Source organism: Leucoraja erinacea, chromosome 5 (assembly GCF_028641065.1).
Source record: "Leucoraja erinacea ecotype New England chromosome 5, Leri_hhj_1, whole genome shotgun sequence".
Lineage (NCBI taxonomy): Eukaryota > Metazoa > Chordata > Chondrichthyes > Rajiformes > Rajidae > Leucoraja > Leucoraja erinaceus.
The window spans coordinates 45926437-45944055 of NC_073381.1; the positions used below are offsets into that span (position 1 = coordinate 45926437).

The 17619-nt window shown below is 41.1% G+C and overlaps 1 protein-coding gene across 1 annotated transcript in view; it reads right to left on the minus strand.

The window, feature by feature from the left end:
- Positions 1-2418: 2418 nt before the first annotated feature.
- The window catches only part of trim54 (tripartite motif containing 54), a 43916-nt gene continuing 28715 nt past the window's right edge, over positions 2419-17619 (minus strand). The window contains exons 5-9 of the mRNA XM_055635502.1: positions 16333-16566; positions 16194-16216; positions 14322-14446; positions 12594-12677; positions 2419-3808 (exon numbers count right to left, since the gene is read on the minus strand). Of these exons, the coding sequence (XP_055491477.1) occupies positions 3798-3808; positions 12594-12677; positions 14322-14446; positions 16194-16216; positions 16333-16566 (477 nt within the window). The 3' untranslated portion in view covers positions 2419-3797. The remainder of the gene's footprint in view (positions 3809-12593; positions 12678-14321; positions 14447-16193; positions 16217-16332; positions 16567-17619) is intronic.

The window sequence follows — 17619 nt, forward strand, 5'->3', positions numbered from 1 at the left end:
CCAAGGTGCTTGTTCCTCCAGTTTGTGTGTGGCCTCACTCTGGCAATGGAGGAGGACCAGGACAGAAAGGTCAATATGGAAATGGGAAAAGGATTTTAAATGGTTTGCAATCGGTGAAACCAATTTCAATCTATTCCCTGCCATAGATTCACAACCGCAACAACATCTATGTCAACACTTCCCGACTTGCTGTTTAATCACCCAGCTGACAAATTTTATTACGTTTTACCTTAAAATAATATTTTAGCATCTCAATTCCATCCCAAGAGCCCTACTGTCACCTCTCGTATCATAACACCCACAACTCAGCTGCTTTCTTCTGTAAATAGTTTCAGTTCAGGTTTTTCAGAGACCAAATACTCAATTCCTCCAAAGAAAGCAAGGATGAAACAACTTGAGGAACTGCAATGAATTATGATTCAAACTAATCTGATGTGTGGACAACAAAACAATAAAATATAAAATTTGACTCAGTCAATACTGCATTCTTTAAAAATGTTTCATAATTTTGTAAATCAAAGAGTGGGTGAAATATGTTATGGGTCTTTCTATACAGCTTTAAGTAGATTTGTACACAATGGGGCCTGTAACATAGAAACATAGAAATTAGGTGCAGGAGTAGGCCATTCGGCCCTTCGAGCCTGCACCGCCATTCAATATGATCATGGCTGATCATCCAACTCAGTATCCTGTACCTGCCTTCTCTCCATACCCCCTGTTCCCTTCAGCCACAAGGGCCACATCTAACTCCTCTTAAATATAGCCAAGGAACTTGCCTCAACTACATTCTGTGGCAGAGAATTCCAGAGATTCGCCACTCTCTGTGTAAAACATGTTTTTCTCATCTCAGTCCTAAAGCCATGTAAAGTCCTGTAACCCCCAAATCTATGGACATCATAGCAAAAGCTCTTAAATTGAGGAATTACTGTACCTCTTGCATACTTGTTTAATTCCAGCACATTGCTCATATTTTCATTGCTAGGTTACACTCAAGTTGTTAAGTTCAACATCTATAGAATTTAGTTAAAGAAAAGAGCTGGTTATGTAGAACTCTATAAACTTTTCATATGAATACATAGAAACATAGAAACTAGGTGCAGAAGGAGGCCATTCGGCCCTTAAAGCCAGCAACGCCATTCATTGTGATCATGGCTGATCGTCCCCTATCAATAACCCGTGCCTGCCTTCTCCCCATATCCCTTGACTCCACTAGCTCCTAGAGCTCTATTTAACGCTCTCTTAAATCCATCCAGTGACTTGGCCTCCACTGCCCCCTGTGGCAGGGAATTCCATACATTCACAACTCTCTGGGTGAAAAGGTGTTTTCTCACCTCAGTCTTAAATGACCTGCCCTTTATTCTAAGACTGTGGCCCCTGGTTCTGGACTCGCCCAACATTGGGAACATTTTTCCTGCATCTTGCTTGTCCAGTCCTTTTATAATTTTATATGTTTCTATAAGATCCCCCTCATCCTTCTAAACTCCAGTGAATACAAGCCTAGTCTTTTCAATCTTTCCTCATATGACAGTCACGCCATCCCAGGGATCAATCTCGTGAACCTACGCTGCACTGCCTCAATCACAAGGATGTCCTTCCTCAAATTAGGAGACCAAAACTGTACACAGTACTCCAGATGTGGTCTCACCAGAGCCCTATTCAACTGCAGAAGAACCCCTTTACTCCTATGAAATCCTCTTGTTATGAAGGCCAACATTCCATTAGCTTTCTTCACTGCCTGCTGTACCTGCACGCCAACTTTCAGTGACCAGTGTTGAAGGACGCCCAGGTCTCGCTGCACCTCCCCCTTACCTAACCTAACCCCATTGAGATAATAATCTTCCCCCTTGTTTTTGCCATCAAAGTGGATAACCTCACATTTATCTATATTATACTGTATCTGCCACGCATCTGCCCACTCATTCAACCTGTCCAGGTCACCCTGCAACCTCCAAGCATCCTCTTCACAGTTCACACTGCCACCCAGCTTTGTGTCATCCACAAACTTGCTAGTGTTGCTCCTAATTCCCTCTTCCAAATCATTAATATATATGGTAAACAGTTGCGGCCCCAACACCGAGCCTTGCGGCACTCCACTCACCTGCCATTCTGAAAATGACCCGTTCACTCCATGTCAACACCCTACCCCCAATACCATGTGCTCCAATTTTAGTCACCAGTCTCCCGTGCGGGACTTTATCAAAGGCTTTCTGAAAGTCTAGATACACAACATCCACTGGCACCCCTTCATCCATTTTACTTGTCACATCCTCAAATTGAATAGAATCTCTATCTGTTATAGAACTTGATATATTAATTAGCTGGTACTACCATTAGCATATCAACACAAGATATTGAAAATATATTCACACTTTGGTATACAGTACCAAACATTAAAGAATAGTACCAAACATGAAAGAATAACATTATTTTAATAATATTTAATAATAAATGCATGAATAAAAGTGATTACAAGTGGAATCAAGATTAACAGGTCTGAAGAAGGGTCACAACCCGAAACGCCACACATTCCTTCTCTCCAGAGATGCTGCCTGCTCCGCTGAGTTACTCCAGCATTTTGTGTCTACTTGTTATCACCAGATCTATCTTTAACCTTGTGCTTCTGTGAGTTTTATTATTGAGAAACTACAATTCAAGCATATTTTTGCGAGGATAACAAATATGCATAAATTAATATTACATTATAAACAGTTTAAACTAATATTTAAACAGCAAAACAAAGTCAAAACTGACTTTACTTGCAAGTTAACTACAAATTTAAGTGATGAATTATATGACAAGCACTCACCTAAATGGTTTTAATCAGTGAAGCCGGCTCTTTAGTCCAAGTGCAGCTCTAATATGGTCTCAGTTATTGATTTGTGATATTTTCATAATTAAAAATAATTTCACTTAAGGAAGCCAATCAAAAACAGATTCACTACAGTTCTCATTAAGTTTTCATTGAGCTGCGTTCAGAGCATAAAAAATTGAGTGAGCTCATTGTGTTCTACATAATATTTAATGCCATGGTACCCAAGTACCTTTAACCCCCAACCCCCCAAAATTTGCTGACAGTGAATATCAAAGATATAGAGTAAATATATTCCTTACTTTAATCCTGAACGGCCAACATCCTAGATCCACGTTTGACCTCACCAAATCCCTGTACAATTGCTGTAAGGCCATCTTATTTTTGTATTGCAAAGCTCCTTTTATTTAGGGAACAGCAGTGCAACAATACATCTGATACCAACAAATCTACATAACCATTAATACATTCTCTCTCCCACTCTCCAACTTTGTCTCAATTTTACTATCACATCATATAGTTTTGGAACATAGTCAAGCTTGTGTCAATGGAACACTGTATAATTGCTTCTAACTGGACTTGAAAATTACAATAAATTTAATGTGAAGAAATAATAGCACTTATCTATGAATCAATTGCCTGAAAATTCTAATCTAACAAAACGCAAAAATTTCCATATGTTGCATTTACTTTCCTTTAAGGGAGACTCAATATTGCCAAATTAATATTATCCTAAAATTTATAGGAGTACTTAACATTTACACATTTTTAGTTAAGTATTTAAGATTAATTGATCTAATTGTGAAATCAGTGTTGTATTAATTACTTTACAATGCTGTGATAGGTGAGCTAAAGAAAAGTGAATGTGATTTTGCAAACTTGTTTTATCATCACTATTCATTCAGTATCAAAACACGTGTGAACCTTATTCCCCATGCGAATCAAAAGTTTGCTTCATGGGTTTGGTCTTCAATCTCCTCATGTGACTTCAGTATTGACCTAAGGAAAATAATAGAATTGTTATATATCAATCAACTTTTGTTCTGGCTAAGAATCCAAAATCATCGTGGAACTATAAAAGTTAATAATTGTAGAATATGTTTTGATCAATCATGGTTAGAGAGACTGTTACAGCAATTTCATTTATGAATGTACATCTCAGCATTGAAACCTTTAAAAAAAAACTCACTATAATGTAGATTATGTCTTAAATGCACTGTTCAAAAATCAGCATGGGCTATTATGCAAGGTGGCTAATGACTGACCTATTCATTTAATATTCCAAAAAGGGAAATTAAACACCTAAGATATCTGTTTCTTATTTAATGACCAGAGAATATTGTTATTTGAATCTTATGAGATATCATAAATATTTAGTGTTTATAACTAAATCTCCATTGCTATTTTATTTCAAATGTATTTAATAGGGGTTCAGTGTCTTTATAAAAGAACAAAGGCAAATGCTATTTTAGCATTCATTTAGAGGGGAGTAGAATATCATAAGGTCATAATTGATAGGAGCAGAATTAGGCCATAAGGCGTATCGTCTGCTCCGCCATTTAATCATGGCTGAACTATCTCTTCCTCATAACCATATTCTTCTCCCCATAACCCCTGACACCCGTATTAATCAAGAATCTATCTCTGCCTTAAAAATATCAATTGATTTGGCCTTCACAGCCTTCTGTAGCAAAGAATTCCACAGATTCACCACCTTCTGACTAAAGAAATTCCTCCTCATCTCCTTCATAAAGGGGTCCTTTAGTTCTGAGGCTGTGATCTCTAGTCCTAGACTCTCGCACTAGTGGAAACATCCACTCTCTCCAAGCCTTTCACTATTTAAAAGCAAGGATGTAATGCTGAGACTTTATAAGGTGCTGATCATATCACATTTGGGATATTTTGAGCAGTTTTGGGCCCCATATTTGAGGAAGGATGCGATGGTGTTAGGGAGGTTCCAGAAATGGTTTACGAGAATGATCCTGGGGATGATTGGATTAATGTATGAGGAGCAGTTGATGGCTCTGGAATTGAGAAGGATGAGGGGGAATCTCATACTGAATAATGAAATGCCTATGTAGAATGGACTTGGAGAGGTCAAGTTTTCAGTAGTGAAAGAGTCTACGATCTGTGGAATTCATTGCCACAGCCTCAGTCAATAAAATAACAGATTGGAGATGAGAAGGAATTTCTTTGATCTTAGACCCAGAGTCTGTGATGAATCATGTGTGGAAGTCTTCATTGCCATCAGACTGGGCATTGTATACTCATTGCCAAGTCATTAGGTACATTTTGTACAAAAAAAAATATTAAATTGATAGGAACATTCTTAATTATGGGGAGATACACATAATTCACCGATCTGGTTAAAAAGATGTACAAAGCAAGAAATAAACACTTGTTTAAAATGATATTGGGATGAGGATAAGTGATTGTGAGTGGGAGGGTGATTATAGGGTGATGGGTTGTATATATGACTAAGATACTGTGTAGTATATGAGGGTTTTTTATTTTTATTTTTTTTTTTTTTCTCTCTTTTTTGTATGGCTTTGTAAATATTTGATTGGTGTATACACTAACATGGCTGAAGCTTACAAAGCCCCTCCCCCACCTTGGTCAGTCTGATCACCTCTCATTGTTCCTGCTCCCTAAGTACTCCCCACTCATCAGACAGGTTAAACCCACTATGAGGACAGTTAAAATCTGGTCAGAGGAAGCAAACTCCACACTTCAGTAGTGTTTTGGAAACACTGACTGGAAGGCGTTTGCAGCCCAGGCCACCCTTGACTCCCACACGGACATTGATTCCTACTGTTCTGGACTTTATAAACTCCACCATCAATAGTGTCACCTCCCTCAAACGGGTGACCATATTCCCAAATCAGAAGCCATGGATGAACAGCGAGGTCAGGCTACTGCTGAAAGCACGGGACACCGCTTTCAGGTCAGGCGATGCTCGAGCCTACAGTTCATCCAGGGCTAACCTGAAGAGGGGCATCAAGAAGGCCAAGCACTGCCATAAGCTCAGGATTGAGGAGCAACAACTCCGACCCCCGACGCATGTGGCAAGGTATCCAGGCCAGCACGGACTATAGAACCTCCAACATCACCCCCACATCCAGCGACGCCTCCTTCCTTGAGGAGCTGAATCACTTCTATGGCCGCTTCGACAGGGACAATCTAGAGACAGCCATCAACGCTGTGCTACCTGCCGATCACCAACCCCTCACACTCACCCCCTACGACGTGTACGTGGCACTGAGTAGGACTAATGCACGTAAAGCTGCTGGCCCTGACGGCATCCCCGGGCGCGTGCTCAGTGCCTGTGCTGCGCAGCTGACAGACGTCTGGACTGACATCTTCAACCTGTCACTTGCCCAAGCAGTTGTCCCCACTTGCCTTAAAGCCACCTCCATCGTGCCAGTGCCAAAACACTCCACTGCGGCAAGCCTCAACGACTTCCGCCCAGTTGCACTTACCCCCATCATCACCAAGTGCTTCGAGAGGCTGGTCCTGGCACACCTCAAAGGCTGCCTACCCCCCACACTGGATCCCTATCAGTTTGCCTACCGCAAGAATAGGAGTACGGAGGATGCCATCTCAACGGCACTTCACTCCGCCCTCTCCCACCTCGACAACAGAGAAACTTACGTAAGAATGCTGTTCATCGATTACAGCTCAGCATTCAACACCATTATACCATCAAAACTGATCACCAAACTCGGTAACCTGGGCATCGACCCCTCCCTCTGCAACTGGATACTGGACTTTCTAACCAACAGACCCCAGTCTGTTAGGTTAGACAAGCACACCTCTTCAACCCTCACCCTGAACACCGGCGTTCCACAGGTCTGTGTGCTGAGCCCCCTCCTCTACTCCCTCTTCACCTACGACTGCACACCTGTACATGGTACTAACACCATCATCAAGTATGCAGATGATACAACGGTGATTGGCCTCATCAGCAACAACGATGAGTCGGCCTATAGGGAGGAGGTCCAGCTCCTAGCAGCATGGTGCGCTGACAACAACCTGGCCCTTAACTCCAAGAAGACCAAGGAGCTCATTGTAGACTTCAGGAAGTCTAGGGGCGGCACGCACACCCCCATCCACATCAACGGGACGGAGGTGGAACGTGTTTCCAGCTTCAGGTTCCTGGGGGTCAACATCTCCGATGACCTCTCTTGGACCCACAATACCTCAACTCTGGTCAAGAAGGCTCACCAGCGTCTCTTCTTCCTGAGGAGACTGAAGAAGGTCCATCTGTCTCCTCAGATCCTGGTGAACTTCTACCGCTGCACCATCGAGAGCATCCTTACCAACTGTATCACAGTATGGTATGGCAACTGCTCTGTCTCTGACCGGAAAGCACTGCAGAGGGTGGTGAAAATTGCCCAACGCATCACCGGTTCCTCGCTCCCCTCCATTGAGTCTGTCCAAAGCAAGCGTTGTCTGCGAAGGGCGCTCAGCATCGCCAAGGACTGCTCTCACCCCAACCATGGACTGTTTACCCTCCTACAACCGGGAGGCGCTACAATGACAATTAAAGTTGAATCTGAATCTGAATCTAAATGTAAATAATTTGGTGTACATATTGCTGCTAGTGTACATATGGTGTACATATAGCTGCTAAATTTGTATAAGATAATTATAGGCAGTTAAATAAGGGGTGGGAATTAATAAGCTTTGGCTTCTTCCTGCTCATTTTCGGACACATACAATTTCATTTATTTATAGATATTGTTTATGACACTTTATAAATATTCTTGTTTTGGTTTTGTATGCTGTTTCACACTTGCTTTTTATTTTTTTATTCTGTTTGAAATAAAGAATTAAAATTTAAAAATAAATAAATAAATAAAGGCACGAGAATGGGGTTGAGAAGGAAAAATAAAACAGTCATGGCGGATAATACTTGATGGGCCGAATGGCCTAATTCCGCTCCAATGCTTTATGAACTCTGATGATGAATGAAACAGCCAGACCTACCTATTAAAACTTAAGTTGTGGGTGAGGAATGAAAGAGGCTTGTATTACTTGTCAGTTTCTCTCAAGGACAAAATTATTTAAAAGACAATAAATTATTTTGCAACAGTTTTGTCGGTATTTTGTGATAAACAAGATCCACAAAAGAGCAATGAGACAAATTGATAACCAAAGTCTGTCAATGGTCAGATCGGGTTGGTTTCTCAGCCAAGCATGGTATTCTATTTGGCACTCTCCCTGAAATCATTGCAGTAAATTGGATATTTAAATCTCATCACTACATCCTCAAAGCCCATTAACAGTAGAACTGCTGTAAAATTAGCATACAACAACCTCGACAAGGTTCCACATGGTAGGCTGCTCTGGAAGTTAGATCGCATGGAATCCAAGGAGAGATAGCTGAATGGATAGCAAATTGGCTTCATGGAAGGAAGCAGAGGGTGATGGTGGAAGTTGCTTCTCAGACTGGAAGCCTGGGACTAGTGGTGAGCCTCAGGGTTTGGTGCTGGGCCCGTTACTGGATGGGATGAGGGGTGATCTTATAGAGGTGTATAAAATCATGCGAGGAATAGATCGAGTGAATTCACAGAATCTCTTGCCCAGAGTCAGGGGATCGAGGACCAGAGGACATAGTTTCAAGGTGAAGGGGAAAAGATTAAATAGGAATCTGAGGGACACCTTTTTCACTCACAGGGTGGTGGATGTTTAGAACAAGCTGCCAGAGGAGGTAGTTGAGGCTGGGACTATCCCAGCGTTTAAGAAACAGTTAGACAGGTACATGGATAGGACAGTTTTGGAGGAATATGGATCAAGCGCAGGCAGGTGGGTCTAGTGTAGCTGGGACATGTTGGCCTGTGTGGGCAAGTTGGGCCGAAGGGCCTGTTTTCACACTGTATCACTCTGACTCTAATACCAATATCAGCAACTAAAATGTATGCGGAATAGAGCAAATACAGCCAGTTATTTCCCATTCACATGCTTGAACCAAACCTTAGCATCTGAATCAGTTCAGTGATTAGCTGTTATCAATATATATATATATATAGGCATAACAGTGATAGATTGAAGACCATGACGTTGTGCTGTTTATGCACAATGTTTGTGACCAGTGATTAATTGATATTTGCCGAAGTGTCTTGGTACATTCTATTATTTTGAAGTAACTGGCGTTAACATTTTACTACTTTAATTGATCAAGTTAAACATGAAGTGAACAGTACAAGTTACCTACGAGCACCTACATCTAGAGTAGAAAACATGCCATATTTGTAACAAAAACAGAAGATGCTGGACAAACACAGCAGGTCACAGTTAATGGTTCAGGTTGGCGGCTCTTCGTCAGTTTACACTTCTGACAATCTTTGACCTATTAATACAGATGTCGCCTGACCTGCTGATCTTTTTCCAGCATTTTCTGCTTTTATTTCAGATTTCAGGCATCTGCAGTTTTTTTTTTTTAATTTCATGTCATATTTATAGGATGTTTTGGGAAAGTTTGGGTGAAAAAAATGATTATGTGCATGGCACTGCCATTTTTCAGCATGCAGATCAAACAGTAATTTGTGGTGAGAAAAATATAACCCATAAAATAAGATTAACTTATTTTCTTTAATATTTCTGCTGCTGAGAAAATTATGGGACATGGGTGGCACAGTGTGATAGCTAACAAAGCAGTTCATACATTCATGTGATTGGAGCAGAATTAGGCCATTTGGCCCATACTCTGCTGTTCAAGCATGGCAGATCCATCTTTCCCTCTCAACCCCATTCTACTGCCTTCTCCCCATAACCCCAGGCACCTGTATTAATCAAGAATCTATCAAGCTCTGCCTTAAAACTATGCATTGACGGCCTCCACAGTCTTCCGTGGCAACAGATTCCATACATTCACCACCCTCTGACTATACAATTTCCTCCTCAACTCCTTCCCAAAGGTACATCTTTTCTGAGGCTATGGCCTCTGACCCTAGACTCTCCCACTAGAGGAAACATCCTCTCCACCTCCACTCTACCCAGGCCTTCCACCATTTGGAAATAGCAGGGGACCGGGGGTCAAATGAGATGGGGGAATTGACTGAAATCCAGGTTAGCCGGGAAGTGGTGTTAGGTAAATTGAATGGATTAATGGCCGATAAACCCCCAGGGCCAGATAGGCTGCATCACAGAGTACTTAAGGAAGTAGCCCCAGAAATAGTGGATGCATTAGTGATAATTTTTCAAAACTTTTTAGATTCTGGAATAGTTCCTGACGAGTGGTGAATCTCTGGAACTCTCCGCCACAGAGGGTAGTCGAGGCCAGTTCATTGGCTATATTTAGGAGGGAGTTAGATGTGGCCCTTGTGGCTAAGGGGATCAGAGGGTATGGAGAGAAGGCAGGTACCGAATACTGAGTTGGATGATCAGCCATGATCATATTGAATGGCGGTGCAGGCTCGAAGGGCCGAATGGCCTACTCCTCCACCTAATTTCTATGATTGGAGGGTAGCTAATGTGACCCCACTTTCTAAAAAGGGAGGGAGAGAGAAAACAGGGAATTACAGACCAATTAGTCTAACGTCGGTAGTGGGGAAACTGCTAGATTCAGTTATTTAAGATGGGATAGCAGCACATTTGGAAAGTGGTGAAATCATTGGACAAAGTCAGCATGGATTTATGAAAGGTAAATCATGTCTGACGAATCTTATAGAATTTTTCGAGGATGTAACTAGTAGAGTGGATAAGGGAGAACCAGTGGATGTGTTATATCTGGACTTTCAGAAGGCATTCGACAAGGTCCCACATAAGAGATTAGTATACAAACTTAAAGCACACGGTATTGGGGGTTCAGTATTGATGTGGATAGAGAACTGGTTGGCAGACAGGAAGCAAAGAGTAGGAGTGAACGGGTCCTTTTCACAATGGCAGGCAGTGACTAGTGGGGTACCGCAAGGCTCAGTTCTGGGACCCCAGCTATTTACGATATATATTAATGATTTGGACGAGGGAATTGAATGCAACATCTCCAAGTTTGCGGATGACACGAAGCTGGGGGGCAGTGTTAGCTGTGAGGAGGATGCTAGGAGGCTGCAAGGTGACTTGGATAGGCTGGGTGAGTGGGCAAATGCATGGCAGATGCAGTATAATGTGGATAAATGTGAGGTTATCCACTTTGGTGGCAAAAACAGGAAAGTAAATTATTATCTGAATGGTGGCCGATTAGGAAAGGGTGAGATGCAACGAGACCTGGGTGTCATGGTACACCAGTCATTAAAAGTAGGCATGCAGGTGCAGCAGGCAGTGAAGAAGGCGAATGGTATGTTAGCATTCATAGCAAAAGGATTTGAGTATAGGAGCAGGGAGGTTCTACTGCAGTTGTACAGGGTCTTGGTGAGACCACACCTGGAGTATTGCGTACAGTTTTGGTCTCCTAATCTGAGGAAAGACATTCTTCCCATAGAGGGAGTACAGAGAAGGTTCACCAGACTGATTCCTGGGATGTCAGGACTTGCATATGAAGAAAGACTGGATAGACTCGGTTTGTACTCGCTAGAATTTAGAAGATTGAGGGGGGATCTTATAGAAACTTACAAAATTCTTAAGGGGTTGGACAGGCTAGATGCAGGAAGATTGTTCCCGATGTTGGGGAAGTCCAGAACAAGGGGTCACAGTTTAAGGATAAGGGGGAAGTCTTTTAGGACCGAGATGAGGAAACATTTTTTCACACAGAGAGTGGTGAATCTCTGGAATTCTCTGCCGCAGAAGGTAGTTGAGGCCAGTTCATTGGCTATATTTAAGAGGGAGTTAGATGTGGCCCTTGTGGCTAAAGGGATCAGGGGGTATGGAGAGAAGGCAGGAACAGGATACTGAGTTGGATGATCGGCCATGATCATATTGAATGGCGGTGCAGGCTCGAAGGGCCGAATGGCCTACTCCTGCACCTATTTTCTATGTTTCTATGTTTCTATGGCACGTTTCAATGAGGTTTCCCCCTCATCCTTCTAAACTTCGACAACCCAGCTGCTTGTGCGAGACTGCATACACAGTGATGCACAGACTTTTTCCCGTTGCCCCAGTTTCCTGCCAAGTGCCGAAACTATGCAGGTTGGTACATTAATAGGCTACAGTAAATTTCTCCAAGTGTAGATGAGCGGGAATTGATGAGAATGTGAGGTGAATAAAACAAGTGTTAGGTAGGATTAGTTAAATGAGGTGGTTGGTGCGTATTTGGTGGGCTAAAGGTTTCCATGCTGTATAACTCTATGACTCTAAACCTTCCACTGAGATTCATGAACTGGTGTATTGCAAATTCATTATTTCTAAAATTTGTCATATTATGTCTAGCAATTAATGGAATATGCTTTTAATTACTTGATTGTTTTTGACTGACTCAATTCGCTAAGTGTCAGTTAAAGTAAGGTTTGTTTTCCGGCTCCTGGGCCTGCTGTACAGCTCCCTGACACTATGAGATTGAGGTGCTTCTGAGATTACTTTTTCCCTTTTCTTACGGAAAAGGTGTACGTACAACATTTGCACAGAGGCAAGAAGATCAATTTCACTAATAGGTGAGCAGCACTTGGACAGCATTATCATTGAGCCATTAAAATAGCCACACATAAAATACATTCAACATTCTAGGAACTTGTTGGGGTGGAAGCAGACCTATTGACAGTTCTAAAAATGATTTGATGGATGGGGAAGGATGCTGAAAATACAGGTAAGAGGAACAAGTGCTTTTGTTGTAATATTATGAAACATTAGTATTGGAAATGAAAATTATGACGAGAAAAAGGCTCAGCAGCTTTGAGTTTTGATTGCTCACCAGGCACTATTGCAGCTTCCTCTTCAATCACACCACCTTCTATTTCTTCTTCAACTATCTCTTCCTCCTCATCTCCTTGGTACTCTACAAGAAGAAATCATTAGAAATCTCAAAACGCGATTAATACATATTCTTGACCGTATTTATTGAGTTTAACATATGATGAGCGTTTGACAGCACTAGGCATGTACTCGCTGGAGTTCAGAAGAATGTAGAGGACCTCTTTGAAGCGTGCAGAATAGTGAAAGGCTTGGAGAGAGTGGATGTACCGACTAGGGGGAGAGTCTAGGACTAGAGGTCATAGCCTCAGAATTAAAGAACGTTCTTTTCGGAAGGAGATGAAGAGGAATTTCTTTAGTCCTCTGACATTTTCGCCACCTCCAACGGGATCCCACCGCTAGTCACATCTTCCTATCTCCACTCTTTTCCGCCTTCCGCAGAGACTGTTCCCTCTCTGGTTAACTTATCCCTTCCCACCCAAACCACCCCCTCCCCAGGTACCTTCCCCTGCAACCGCAGGTGATGCAACACCTATCCATATTCCTCCTCCCTCTACTCTTTCCAGGGACCATGACGGACCTTTCAGGTTAGGCAGAGATTCACTTGCACCTCCTCCAACCTCATCTACTGTATCCATTGTTCAAGATGTGAACTCTTATACATCGGTGAGACCAAACGTAGACTGGCCGATCGTATCGCTGAACACCTTCGCTCAGTCCGCCTGGACCTACCTGATCTCCCGGTTGCTAAACACTTTATTTCTCCTTCCCATTCCCACACTGACCTTTCTGTCCTTGGTCTCCTCCATTGTCAAAGTGAGACGAAACGCAAAATGTAGGAACAGAATCTAATATTTCTCTAACTTCAAGAAACCCCAGCATTACCCCTCTCTCTCTCTCTCTCTCTCTTTCTCTCTCTCTCTCTCTCTCTCTCTCTCTCTCTCCTTCCCACACCCAAGTCGCACCAGCTTCTCACCCACCAAACAGCTACAAATGGCCTGTTTCCTTTATCATTGTTACTTTTTTGCATATCTTTCATTCATTGTTCTTTATCTCTCTATATCATCATCTATATCCCTTTCCCTTTACCCTAACTAGTCTGAGGAAGGGTCTCGACCAGAAACGTCACCCATTCCTTCACTCTAGTGATGCTGCCTGTCCCGTTGAGTTACTCCAGCTTTTTGTGTCTATTTTTGTATCGTATCCTATTGTATTACAGCTGCCCTTTGTCACTTTGTTTAGCAGACAAGTCTCCCAGAAGTTAATGAACGGCCATTTTTAATTCTCTAGTTTATGGTACAAATGGGGAAAGTGGTTTACTAAATAACAGGAAACATAAGGTTAAAAATAACTCTGGGGAAAGACAAAGATGAAAGCTGCAGAGACATTGATCAATGATGACATTTCAAATCTACAAGTAACCATTGTGTCATGAGAATATAAAATGCTGCAGTAACTGTGAAAGACTTTGGGTTTTTTCAGAGTGTTTTCAGTGCGCACTGTTAGGCCTTCAATAAAATGACTTGTTCGATAGACTCACCACTGATTTTTGAGCTGTTTTATTTTGTGTCTGTGCCTGTCTGTGTAAAGCCAGATACCAGGGTATGGCTATAGCACAAAATTCACTCCTACATTCTTTGGCAGTATGTCAAGAATTTGTGGTTTTTATTTCAGATTTCCAGCATCTGCACTTTTTGATTTATGCAAATCTGAAGAGCTTCCTTATTACCTGATTGAAAATTTATCCTTTGCAACATCTGTTCAGCCCTTCCAAAGTTGACCACAAAATGGTCCATATTTTCATATCCAGGTTCTGCTCTCTCCATCTGTGCAGCTTTTGATGATTCAATAATTCTAAGAGAGTCATTACATTAACATTATTACAGATCCATTGGCTTATACAGTGGTCTAAACACCATTACACACAAGGTCCTTTATATGCATGCAACCTCTTCTATTTCTTTACTTCAACTGGAGTATTTAATTTTCATAATGATTTAAAAAACATATTATTACATGATAATATTACTTGCAATAATAACAAGTAAAGCTCGAGAGGATGGTTGCAATTAAAAATTAATAAATACAAAATATTTCCAAAGTAATGTGAATACCATTGATTTGCTTGCATTAACACATTGCCAATTTGAAAATAGAGGTGGCATCCTACCGTAACCTAATTTTTAAGTGTACAACTTCACTGTAGAGTATCCTCTTACAATACTATAAGAATCAATTTTGTTTTAAAGACACATGTAGCAGCAAAGTTTTGACAAGAAATTTTCAAATCAAGTGTAAAACTGATTAGAATTTAAATGTATGTAATAATGCATCATAATGTCTGCTGGAGATATTTTTTATTGGTAAGCAACACTGCTGATCAAATGTTTGAGGAGTTAACCTTTCGATTGAGCAGCCATAGATTATGTGAAGTGCTTGGTGTCTTGACTGCTATTGAATCTCAACAGTACAACATCTGTTTATACATCTTTGGTACTGCAACACCTCATCTGGTTGTGCAGATAACTAACTTAAAGTTCAATATTTGTGTACTTTCCTTATTTCCTTCCGTGAATACAATTTCTAATTGTAGGGAAATGTTAGCTATGTCATACTCAATTTTTGTTGTAACCTAAAATAAGGACGTTTCTTTTCTTTCACATCACTCACAGATTAGTTTCCATCTGAAGATTTGTGGATTTGGAGAAAATTGTTTGAATTCTGTAATTGGATTTAATTATGATGGATATTTTAAATACTCCCTTGGGCGCAACATTGCAAAGTTTCTAAATACATATTGGAATATCCTATGCTGGCACACTAAATTGTGCTTATTACATCAAGGCAGCGCCAGCAGTGGTTTACACAGGAATTTAAATATGATTACTTTTGTAAGAGTGTGTTAAGCAATATTTAAGCATATTCAACATATAGTGACATGATTACTTTCAGGACCGTGCCCGTGTCCTCACCTTTGCAAATGTTGCCTTAAATTACGAGTGACGTTCAAAGGGAAGTGAAGTTCCAGTAAAGTACATTATGCTTCCCCTTTTTAGAATGCTACAATAAACATTGAGTATGCTCAGACATAATCACCATAGTCAGAAATCATATTTATTAGCAAAATACATTAAATAAAAGATAATTTCACTATTTCATAAAATGATCCTAATTTTGTATCAATGAGGAACCACTTATTGGTGATGTGCTGAGACACCAGCGACTCATTCTTCCACTCTCAACTATAAAAGCCGGCTACAGAAATGAAAGCGGCCTATATGAGGCAAATATCCATAGAGAGAGGCACTGCAGGTGTGTAAACCCGTTGAGTTACTCCAGCTTTTTGTGTCTATTTTTGTATCGTATCCTATTGTATTACAGCTGCCCTTTGTCACTTTGTTTAGCAGACAAGTCTCCCAGAAGTTAATGAACTGACAAAAACCTCCGGGAACCACACGGAAACCTTGGGTGGAGCGCAAAGTCTCCAGAGGTTTCTGTTCAGGTTTCCTAAGTGGGACAGGGGCATTAGGATTCTTCATAAAAGGTCAGAGATTTCACAAAAATTGTGTTTCCAAATGCATTTATTTTTTAATTTACTTACTTTTTAATCAGTTGTTTTGTATTCTGTGAAGAGAAGAAATGCATAGAATGATTTACATTGTAAATAACATTTCCTCACAGTAAAATATTCCCACACAGTTTACCCTCTAGAAAACACATAAAGCAAATGACAGACAGACCTGCAGGAACACTGCCATCTGGGGTTCCTCCATAGATTGCAAAGCAGTTTCTACCAGTTTGCTGGCTCCCTCTAGGTGATCTCCATGCTGCCTCATCAATGATCGGACATATTGCACTTTCTCCTCCTGATCGCGAGTAATAGATTGAAGCATTTCTTTTTTCCTCTCTTCTAGAATAGCGTACAGAGCATCAAATTTTTCGCAAAGAAGTTGTTTTTGTCTTCTGCTGTTGTCCTGCAAAAATATGAAATTCTGTTTATGACATGCTGGGACAGAGTGGTAGTCAAAAATGTTGTTGTGGACAGATAAAGTTTTAAATAAAAACAATGCACCAGTTATCCTGATGCTTACATTGCATTTCCTTCCCAAGCAAGATGCCCAACCCTTCCAGAAATAGTAGTGTGAGGGCAACTCAAAAGCAGCTCTTCCAAAGCCCATTTCTCAAACTGGCTTGCACATAATGCATACATTTTTTACACTAACAGTATTCTACACTCTCAAGGGACAATTTACAATGTTTACCGAAGCCAATTATTAGCCGCCAAACCTGTACATTTTTGGAATGTCGGAGGAAACCGGAGCACCTGGAAGAAACTCACGCAGGTCACGGGGACAATGTACAAACTCCATAGAGACAGTACCTGTAGTCAGGATCAAACCCGGGCCTCTGGTGCTGTCAGGCGGTAGTGCCGCCATTGTAATGTGTACTGTAGTAATGCAAGGATTAAAATAGGCTTTTCAACAAAATGGAGTTGTCTGCCAACTGTCTTAATGCTGAGCAAGCAGGCTTGGCTTCGCAAAACAATTAAGTGTTCCTAATAGGAAAATAATTGGCCTCACTTGGAAGAAAGAGAAAATCATGACACCTCAGATCATGATTTCTGATCTTATGATCATACAGTCTCAAGGACATAAGCCAAGACAGACCTTTCTTCTCAGAAACACATGAGATTATCTCAATAGTGATAGAATAGACCCTTGTAGCAATCACAAAGGCGGATACCTAATTTAAAAGAGATAGTTGACTGTCATTTGTGGAATAAGATGCAAGGGCTTATTGAGTATGTAAGCTGCAAATGGTCTCCGTAGACTTTCCTTGGACCAGGATCTGTACCAGGACCCACAAGTTCTCCACTACAGCCATCGCAAGTAGGAGTCCCTGATGGGTAGAAGGCCGTGAAACTTGTTGTGACCAGCCAGTGCTCGTTTGGAACACGTGACGAGCAGAAAGTGGTGAGATTTGTTGATCTAATCATTGTTTTTCCTGTATTTTACTATAATAAAAAT